At 46.9% G+C, this 10398-nt stretch overlaps 1 protein-coding gene across 3 annotated transcripts; it reads right to left on the reverse strand.

The window, feature by feature from the left end:
- Positions 1-576: 576 nt before the first annotated feature.
- Positions 577-9058, reverse strand: SLITRK2 (SLIT and NTRK like family member 2). Of its 3 annotated transcripts, none has more exons than XM_017953738.3 (5): positions 8931-9058; positions 6476-6538; positions 5194-6272; positions 4921-5069; positions 577-4690 (listed from the first exon to the last, which is right to left on the reverse strand). In XM_017953738.3, the coding sequence occupies exon 5, from the start codon at positions 4645-4647 to the stop codon at positions 2110-2112; it is 2538 nt and encodes an 845-aa protein (XP_017809227.1). In that variant the 5' UTR covers positions 4648-4690; positions 4921-5069; positions 5194-6272; positions 6476-6538; positions 8931-9058; the 3' UTR covers positions 577-2109. The 3 variants fall into 3 exon arrangements, with proteins under 3 accessions (XP_017809227.1, XP_017809228.1, XP_031516566.1); XM_017953739.3 differs by having other exon boundaries at positions 4911-5069; XM_031660706.1 differs by having other exon boundaries at positions 577-5069; positions 5194-5247.
- Positions 9059-10398: the final 1340 nt, after the last annotated feature.

The raw sequence follows: 10398 nt of genomic DNA on the forward strand, positions 1-10398 counted from the left end.
AGGACTTATCACCTCTAATCAAAGAATGAGCATGTTATCTTACCACTGTAGATATTCAGAGATTTTATGTTGTTAAAGACATTTTTTCCTTCAATGCCCTTTACGTTATTATATATACACAATTACCTTCTATTGTTTTTACAGACAACTATTTTACACCAGTAATTATTAATCCAAATCATTTGGATTTAAGGAATTTCTAATTGAAAGCCTATCACATGAATTGTTTATAGTGACAGACAATATACTATTAGTAATTTTAAAGCTTTAAAAGTAAGTTATCCGTATCCACTTCAATCTCCACATGATGATAAAGGATTATTATGTGCAGTAACCTATTTATGAAAAGGAAACAGTGTGCTTCTTTCAGACGCCATCGCTTGCTTTAATAAGGAATTGAAAAGCTGAACTACTTTATATGCAGATCACCATCCCAGTTGCATAAGGATTTACAATAGACAAAACAAAACTATTTTTTGTTGTAAAGAAGGGCTGTTTGTTTAAATCACACAATCATGTTTGCATCTAAAATTATTTACAGTCTAATAAGGCTTCGTAAATGTTATATAGACTTGGTTAATTAAAATCATCCTAATGCTAACACCAAAATGAAAGTCTTGCTGAAGCTGACAAGGAAAACTTCAAGTAACACAAGCCTAAAGAAGGCAGAAGGAAAAAGATGCTTAATGTCTTGGTTTAGGTAACTATTAATCGATTTGGAGACGCAAATGGTACTTGATTTGATAGCACCCCATTAATGCTTCAATTAAACTCAAGAGGAAAATGCTGTTTTGTCAGAAAGTGTTAAATTTGAGAAGGATTATGAGTCTAACCTGTGATCTAAAATAAATAGAGAGTAATGTATACGTTTTTATCTCTGCTACCTTGAATTTTGCAGAGAACTTACTTGGGAAGTTTTAATCTCGCCCATGAAGTCTTCCTTCAAGGTCTTTAATGGCTCATATGTCTTTGTTAAATGAGGTGTGTGGCGGCCTCTACTGGTGTGTGTTTATAGAAAATGTTTCAATAGGCAGAAAAAATATGAATTTCAATTAAAAAGTTAGAAATACAGACTTTTTCATTTAAATATATAAAAATACCTAATTCGATGCAGAAAAATATATTACTAGCTGTGTCATGTTCTTTTAATTAGGAAAATAATCTAAAACACTCACCATGTTAGTGTAAAATAATGATTTACAGAAGGGCATTAATTGCTCAATTCACTCTGATATTGGGTTAAATATATTTTATTAATGAATTATTAATCCTGACTGAGGTGGCTTATTACCTCTAGTCCACTGTTAAATCCCCTTAGTTGACTTAAATAAAATCACTTAAACCCAGAGGAAAGGAAATATTTTATAGTTAAGCCTACAAAGTCCTAGAACTAGAATCATTTGATGACAGGCTGGTTTCTATAACTCAAGCAAACTGTACGTTGACTTAATATAGCTGACACATCAATCTATTTTACAGTGTTTTCAGTTTCAAAAATACAACACATTAAAATATTTTCAATTTATCAAAGCTAAAAGCAACATTTAAGTAATGTACTTAAAGTGCGAAGGCACTTTAACACAAAGTAGTGATGCCCAGTGGCTATACTCGGTAACTGACGATGGAAATACCATATATCATTATTTACAAAAGAAGTTGTAGTCACAAAAGATCTTTGGAGATCTTCTACAAAATACACTAAATATCCATTTTCATTTGAAAAGTTTGCCTATTCTTTCTTCAGTCACTATAATCTCCTCTTCCCACTCCCACACTGAAAAACAAAGAAGAAAAAAGAAACAAAACCATAAACGAAATATATGAAGAAATGCATTGTAGAAACATTCATGTCCACTGATGGTTCCTAAGAAGAGAAGGGAAAAAGAGAAAAAAAAAAAAAAGGTGGGGAGGAGAGCAAGAGAGAAATAATTTAAAGGAAAACTTGCAAAAGCAAAATCATTACTTCATTCTATCTCCCAAACATTTTCAAAGTCCCCCATTAACACTGGGAAAGGGAGAACAAAAACAAACACAAAAGCTAATGTCCTTGTTTCCAACAGTTCTCAGAGCAGCATCCTCTGATGCCTTAGGGTTGTAAATGATTTCCCTTCACAGCTGACTGATTGCAGTTTGTTTTTCCAGAACTTCGAGGTAGTCCGGTTCTGATTGCGGCTTAGCTTGCAGTAAAGGATGGTTGGGTTTTGACTGCCCCACAAAGCATTTCCTGGGAGTTCCATATAAAACGGTTTTATTGATTCTGTCTTGGTTTTGGCGTCGAGATTCATAGGAAGGGGCAAACTGCCTTTTAGGTAAGGTACAAAAGTTATAGTGGACTAGGCCTGTGCTGGGGAGTTCCTTGACTCGCTCAGCAATATTTTGATACAGCAGCTCAGGCTCTCTTGGTGTGGCCTGCTTTTCTAGCAGCTCAGTGGCACTTATTGTGTAAGCAGGTGTGGCTGGCTCTTCTTTTTTCTCCTCCAGGTTGCTGTAGCTGAACTCTTGCAGGTTTCGGTAATAGGCTACTGGGTCTCCTTCCTTCTGCATGTAGATGGGGTTTTGGCACATCTGACCCACAGGTGGGGGGATATAGTTGTAGACATGGCCGTCTGTTTTATCGTGAGTCTCAGTGTTGTAAGACCCATACTGTAATTGAAAGGAACTTACGTCTAAGTTGTTGGTATTCCTGGGAACACTTGGCACTCCCTTTCGGCGTTTCAAGACAAAGACGAATAAACCGGCCCCAAAACAGACAGATAAGATGAAAACAACAAGCAATCCCAGAATTAAGACAGACAGTGGAACTTCAGTGTGTAGTTCAGGATAGGAACTGGGAGACACACTAAGCGACCGAGGTGTGTCTGTATTATGATTCATTGACAAGATGGTTCCATCTGACAAGTTTGGGCTGTCTGGACAGATAGCCTCCCTCCCCAGAAATTTTAGTATCTCCCCTGCATGCTTAGCAGGAGATTCGCAAGTCACCTCATTAATGATGACAGGGGAGTTGGCATGTTCTGTCCAGTCTTTCAACCCCATGATGTCACAAGTACAGTCCCAGGGGTTCTCTTGCAGATCTATCTGGATGAAAGCCGGGAGCTGATCCAGAACCCCTTTCACGGGCAGGTGAGAAAAATGGTTGTTTCTCAGATTCAGCCTGGTTAGGGCCGTCCCCCCAAATATATTATCAGGTAAGGACCGAAGAAGGTTGTTGTTCAGAAACAGTAGCTGTAGGTTAATCAAAGCATCAAAGGTCAGGGGCTTAATTTCCTTAATGACATTATACTCTAAATAGAGATATTGCAAGCTCTGCAGTCCATCAAACATAGAAGGGTACAGCACTTCAAGGTAATTGCCATTCAGATAAAGTCTGCGTAAACTGGTCAGGTTTGTAAAGGCACCTTCCTGAATGACCGCAATCCTGTTGTTTCCTAAGTGCAGTAAGTCCAAAGAACTGTATTCTAAGAGGTCATTCTTATAGACAGTTTGAAGATAGTTCCCTGTTAGGTAGAGTTTCTTTGGACTGGTCGGTTTGGGCTGCAGGTCAGAGATATTAGTGAACTTCCTTTCTTGGCAATTTACGTTCAGACCATTGTCTGAGCTCTGAGAGGTGCAGACACAGCTGCTGGGACAGGTGAGAGGCACAGGAGACTTGGTCTGGTACACCATGATAGGTCCAAAACTTTGCCTGTCCTTTGACACAGTCACTCGGGGAGTTGGACGATTTCTCATTTTGGGCGGCCGGCTGGCTTTTGGAGCCCTGGTTGGGTTGAGAGCAGGATTCATTGTAGGTGACAGCCTTTGGACGTGGGTGTCAGCATGGCTGCCCCTCTGACTAGAGTCACTGGCACTTTTTCTGGGACAGAGGTCTTGCCGGGTCAGCTGGGTCACATCTTTCCCATGCAACCTAAAGGGAGTTTCACAGACAATCTCTCCCACAAAAACAGTTATGGTATCTAGCCAAGCCTTGAGAGGAAGTAAGTCACAAGTGCAATTCCATGGATTTTCCTCCAGCTGAATCTCCATGATCCCTCCAATATGTTCAAGGACGCCAGCAAAAGGCATTACTTTTAACCTATTCCCCCTGAGGTCTAAGTGGGTCAGCAGGACAAAGCGGAACACATTGCTGGGCAGTGAAAGCAGAAGGTTGTCATTCAGGATGAGCACTTTGAGCTTGTTAAGTTTGCTGAATGCCCCGGCCTCGATGGCACTGATGTAATTGTAGTCGGCCTGGAGATACTCCAGGCTCTCCAGGCCCAGGAAGGTGTCCTCCCTCAATATCTCAAGCTTGTTGTTGTTGAGATGCAGTCTTTTGAGAGTTTTCAGGCCACTGAATGCCCCTGTTCGGATCTCCTGTAACCCGTTGTTACCTAGGTGAAGAGTCACCGCGTTGGAGTAATTGACAAATTCGTTTGGATACAGTCTTGTCAAGAGGTTTCCATTGAGAAAAAGCTGATAGATTCGATACTGGGGGGGCTGGAGCAGGCTAACTGTTGTAAATCCTTTGTTCTCACAGTTAATATTCAGTACGTTTTCCTTTTCTTCGCACAGACAGCGGATCTTGCAAATGTCTTTGGCAGTTTTGCGACTCTCCGTCTGTAAGATCCCGGCCACGGTTAACACACTGAGGAACCAAACGCCGCTCAGCATCTTTAGGCACCTTCGGTGTCAACTCAGGTACCTACAGGCAAACCTTAGGTGGGGGGCAGGGGGAAGAAGCGGGTGCAGGGAAGAAAGAAACAAGGAAGCCTGATTAAAAATGGTAAAGCAAGGAGGCGGAGTGGGAACGAGGGAGAATGAGGGGGTTGGCAACACGGCAGAATGAAATCATTGCATTTTTCAAAGCGGTTTCTTTTCTCCGCTCCCTATTCCCCCACCCCGAGGCCACCCACACACGTGCCCCGGGAACACACATGCTTGCACCTGATTTCCTGGGGGGTCGCAGCCAGCAGCCAAGTCATTAGTAACCGAGTTGTCCTACTAAATCCTGCCCATCTCCTCCTCCCCTGGGGTATCTTGAAGAGATCTTGGGCGGCTCGCCCGTCTTGAGCTCCCAGCAGAAATCGCAACCGCTTTAGGAAAAAAAAAAAAAAAAAGCGCAAAAAGGGGATGGGAAAATCAGGAATCAGGGGGCTGGGGGCAGGGATAGAGGAGAGAGAGAGATGGCAAAAACAGCGCGAGGTGGGGGTTACTCACACATCAGGAGAAGACTGAACCCCTCTCCTCTGCAGTCCGCCAGGAGTTTAGCATCTTCAGGAAGTGGGAGAACAAGGTAAAATAAGACGCTGCTTTCAGGGGGGATGCCCTGCTTTTTGTTGATTGATTTAATTTGATTGGGGGTGCGCAGAAATTAAAAATCCGACATGAGGCAGGAGCGGAAGAGAAGAGTTGGAGCGGAGGGAAGCCGAGCTGCCAGGGAGGGACTGGGGTGCGATTCTGTTGGGAGGTCGGAGAGCCGGCTGGCCCGGTCGGCGGGCGAAGGCGACGGCGGAGCCTGGGCGCGCGTTTCCAATTCGGTGGCGGCGGCAGCAGTGCGTCTAGCAGTTTGAATCTGAGAGGCTTTGCAGGCTCCCCGGGACAGGACTAGGGTGACGTCACGGGGGAGGGGGCAGGCAGAGGATCCAGGGCGCGCGGTGGGGGAGGGTTGGGCAGATGCTTCCCTTCCTTGCAAGTGGCTTTGCAAAGCTCAATTCCCGGCTGCGTCAGTTGATTCTGAACTACTCCACCTCCAACCTGGCTGGCTGCAGGAGAAGCTCCTGCAGAGGGGTTTCTCAAGGAGGGGCCCTCCTAATGGGCTGGCACCTCCTTGGGCCCCTCTATGTGTTCTCTTTCACTCCTCCCTCTTTCTTTCACCTACACAATGCCTATGGGGGCAGGGCTGGGGGTGGGGGGTTCTTCTCCCAGATTCCCAAGCAAGGGAGAAGTGTGTAAGAGTGTGTGTGGTGTGCCTCTTTGCTACAGGACTGTGCCCCACTTGCCAGCTCCTAGCTCAGATGCTCTCTGTGCAGAGAGAGTGGGGTGTGTGTGCATGCACCAATGTGTCTGTGTAGGAGGGTGAGGAGTTCTCTTAGGGGATTTATGCTTTACATACAGAGCCCTGATTCAGTGCTAAGAGAATTCCTTTCTGGGTGTTGACCCGCCAAACAGATATTTGCCTGGACTCTGAAAGTCAGCTCAACGTTAGCTTACAGACTGAGAAAAAACAAAAACAAAACCCTTTTCTCCCTGAGGTTTATACTTAGCCAGATAATGAGGTTTAAACGTGCGCTTCTTGCCTGGAGGAAGGAGAAAAGAAGTGGGTGTCAGAAAAGCACTGCCAGGCTGAGCCTCAGCTGGGAGTGGGAGCCAAAGGAGGGGTGGTTGAGCCCTCCAGGCTGCAGGGGCAGGGGAGCTAGGAGAAAAGAGGAAGCTGGTGCAGGAAGACTAGCTCCTGAGAAAGAGAGATGTAAAAGGAAGCCTGGCCGGAGACCTAGCTTACCTGGGTTCTGATCTGGCTCTGTTGCTAGATGTGACACTAGCTTCTGGATCTTCCTGTCTCCATCTGCAAAAGGTGGGTAGGTAGACCTTATGAGCCCTCTCACCCCAGCTCTGACATCCAATGTGGGTTTAAATAGCCTTTCCAGAGCATTGCTAATGACCAGGTGTTGGATTTTTGCCTTCATTATCTATTTTCTCCTTAATTATTGTACAGCTCCTTGGACCCAGGAGTCTTCATTGTGGAATCAATTCACAAGGGGTAAATAATGTCTGCTATTGCCTGGAAAGGCCTTGGTTGCCTCTAGTAGGAAGGGGGAGATGGGTCAGGAAAAGGAGGGAATCAAATAACCAGGGAAAAGGAATTGACCAAATGATGTGCCTGTCCCACAAAACACTTCAGCTTACTTTCTGGGGGACCCACTGCCTGATCAAATGTGGCATAAACACAGATATAACAAACCACTTGAGAACAGAACGCCCCCCGCTTCTCCCCTTCTCCTTCCTTGTTAAGCTTAGGTCCTAGGATTGTTCCCTTTATACAAGCTCCTTTCTCTCCGGGAAGGGCGGGGGTAGTTTATAAACTTAGGCACTAAGGCAACCTGTAGCTGCGGTGATCTGTGCATTATTTTCTTGGGCTTTCTCCCTTTCTCCTTCTTCTTCTTCTAAGAAGAGCCTTGGACCAGGCATCAGGAGCCCCCTTACCCTCTAATTCTTGCTTGGCCTTTAGCAAAATACTTTCCTTCTGGAGATTCCAATTTTCCTTCTCTATAGAGAAGGGCAAACTTGAGATGAGTTCTGAGGCAGAGGGACAGCCCTGTGGATGGCCTCCCACTCTGTATTGCAATTGCATCATGAGATGGAAGCAGTCTGATGCAGTGGGAGCACAATTAAGCTCCCTTTCCTCGCAAAGGAGGCATTTGCTTCTATGTATTTCCAAATGTTAAAAGCACACAGTTCCTACAGCAATAAGATTTATTCATTCAGTCATTCATTCAACAAACATGTATTATGTCCATATTTAACTGAAGTAAAGATGTGAGAGCCAGAGCCGAACAGGACCTTAGAAGTCAGGTTCATTTTACAGATGAGGTCATTTCTCAACCAGGGAAAGTGCTGACTTACTCAAGAAACTACAATTAGAAACAAAACCCAGGGATTATTAGTCCCAGTCCATCATTTTTCCAAAAAAGCACACTACTGCTTAATATGAATTAAGAATCTACTTAAGCTTAAATAGTGGTGGTGGTGTTTTACTTAAAGTTATCCTTTTTATTAAAAAAAAAAATGTATTTGAAAGTGAAACCTCAAATACTAGTTTCAGTTCTCAGATACAGTGATTTCTTTCAAGACACTGATGACGCTTTCAATATTCCTTGAGGACAGATTATTTTTGCTAAAAATTTCAGAGAGAGAAGAGAGACTCAGAGAGAAAGGTGGAGGTGGTTGGGGGCTCATGAGGTTCTTGAGACCTACAGAATGAAGGAAATTCACTGGTAATCTAACTGTGGGAAGCGACACCAGGACCCTGAGGGGGTCTTCGTTCCTGCCTGTCCCTGAGAGTCCACAGCTGCTTTCCAAAACGTAGTTACTAGGAACAAATCAGCTTGAAACGCGATAACCACTTTAAGTAAGTTTCATTTGGCCCCGTGTCTTCTGAAGAACTGCCGCAACACCCCCCTAGGGAGAGCGGGCTTTTAAGGATGTGGAAAGGTTCAGGGTGAACTGGGACCCCAAGGGAGGCAAAGGCGGTTATTAAAATAAGGAAAACGCTCCCTCTCCTTGCTGAGGCGAGGGAGGCTTAAAGAAGAACTCCGTGGGTCGCCTGTCTCACTAGCATCTAACCCAGTAGAGCCTGGCTCAGGTCTCCAAGGATTCCACAGGACACGGTGGGTACCGGCGGGCTTACAGCCCACCTCCGTCCCTCCTGTTCTAAACACCCGCCGCCCGCAAGCCGGGTCGAATCCCATTTCCGAAGGGCGCTTCCGGGAGACCAGGTGTCTCCGAGCGTCCCAGATTGCCGGTAACTGGGCACCGGCTGCAAGCGCAGCTCTACCTTCCCTACCGCTACCTGCTAGACGCCTGGTGCGGTGCCCGGAATGCGGCCCCACAGCAGCGACGGCCACTCGGGCTGCCCTCGCCTTGGGGCTTGGGCACTGCAGGCCGACCAGAGGCTTCTAGCTCGCGCCGGGTGCGTGGGCCCTCCCCGGCCGCCTGTGCCACCCCGCTGCGCGACGCGCGGAGCCCGACCACGCCCGCGCGGACGGTTCAGGAGTGAGGAATCTCTAGTGGGGATTGAGGGTAGAGGACAGCCGCCAGCGAGCTGCCCTCTGCGGTGGCGGCCAGCCTCCCCACGCTGGTCCCCCTCGCAAGGAGAGGTGGCCGGGAAAGGCAACGGACTGAGGAAAGCTGGCTCACTGGCCGCGTCGCCACCGCGTCCCTGAGTGCTCAGAACTTACCCAGCGAGCGAGCGCGCTGCCCAGATCTTTCCCCGGAGGCTCCCGCAGCATCTGCAAAGGAGCCGGCACCGCTTCGGACTGGCGCAGCCCAGGAGCAGGAGCACCGCGGGGAGCGCGGGCGGCGCCCCCAGGGCAGGCAGATCCCCACCGGAGCGGCTAGCCAACGGGCAACGCTTCTTGCAGGAAGGAGGGAGGGAGACGAGAGGGAGGAGGGAAGTAAAGCGGGAGGGAGGAGAGGGGAAGAAGGGAGGGAGGAGGGAGGGAGGGATCGCGGCCCCTCTCCCTCACTTATCAATCACCCCGCAGATTGCACCCAGGACGGGGATGTAAGAGCCCACAAAGGAGCCGCTGCTCCATTTCTCTGACAAGCGCTGCGGAGCACTGCTCACGCCTCTCGGCCCCTCTTGCCTGGAACTCTGCCCAGCCCTTGCGGCTTCCACCCTGGGCTGCAGCTCGGGCTCGGTCAAGTGAAACAAGAATGGCACACGGTCGGTACCATGTCCAAGGGGAGACTAAGACCACTGGGTGGAAGTTAACGACAAGTGAAAGAGCAGTCAGCCGTCCGAGTTGGACACCCTCCGGGACAGCTGCCTCCCCTAACTAGTAAGCGCCCAATCTTTGGGAGTTCGCAGGCAGATATATCAGAACCTCCTACCAGGATCGTGAACAAGGACTTTCAACATAATATAGAGCTGAACTTGAGTTGTGCAAGTGTGTTAACAAAAGCAAGCCCTTAGCAGCGTTCCAGTGATTGATTCCCTTTATTCTTCATGACGACGTTGCTGGGATCGTCTAGAGCGTTATTTTTGCCATCTTCCCTTCCCTTTCCTCCTTTCTTCTTTCTCTTATTAGTAGTCCAGGTGGTTGTGATTCTATTAAAGGAAGGCGCTCTGTGAAAAGAGTCAGTGTAGTTCAAGCGGGAGGTGCGGTTTTTGCCAAGAGCATTGCGGTTCCCCTTAAGACTTGCTTTCTCTAGGGCCTCTCCTCTACTCTTCCAGAGTATTAGAGATAAAGTAGCAGTTTGATAAATTTATGCCAGGATTAGGGAGTTCATTTGATGATACTAAGGCATTTTCCCCTCCATCCTGCAGGAGAACGTCATTAATTCCAGTCGTCACCACCGCCTATCCTTTTCATGTCCATTAGAGTCTGCAAAACCCCGAATCCTTCTGAACATCTAAAAGCGTGGAGGTGGACAGCAGACGGGGAGGCGAGGAGAGGGGTGCAAAATTAGACCCAAAATTACCTCTCCAGCTAGTAGATCTGCATTGGGATTTGTCTGTTTTCATATTTCCCATACCTCACGTTCTCACAGCACTGACAACCACTTTATTCTTGTCCTTCCCGTGGGAATCTTCTGTGCTTCTCCTGTCCTCTCCTTCTTGGCTTTCTTTCATAATGGTTTTCTAAGGAGATTATGCTGGGCTTTTTGAAAAGAAAACTACTGGTAATCTTACATTATGAAGAT

Source organism: Papio anubis, chromosome X (genome assembly GCF_008728515.1).
Source record: "Papio anubis isolate 15944 chromosome X, Panubis1.0, whole genome shotgun sequence".
NCBI classification, from domain to species: Eukaryota; Metazoa; Chordata; class Mammalia; order Primates; family Cercopithecidae; genus Papio; species Papio anubis.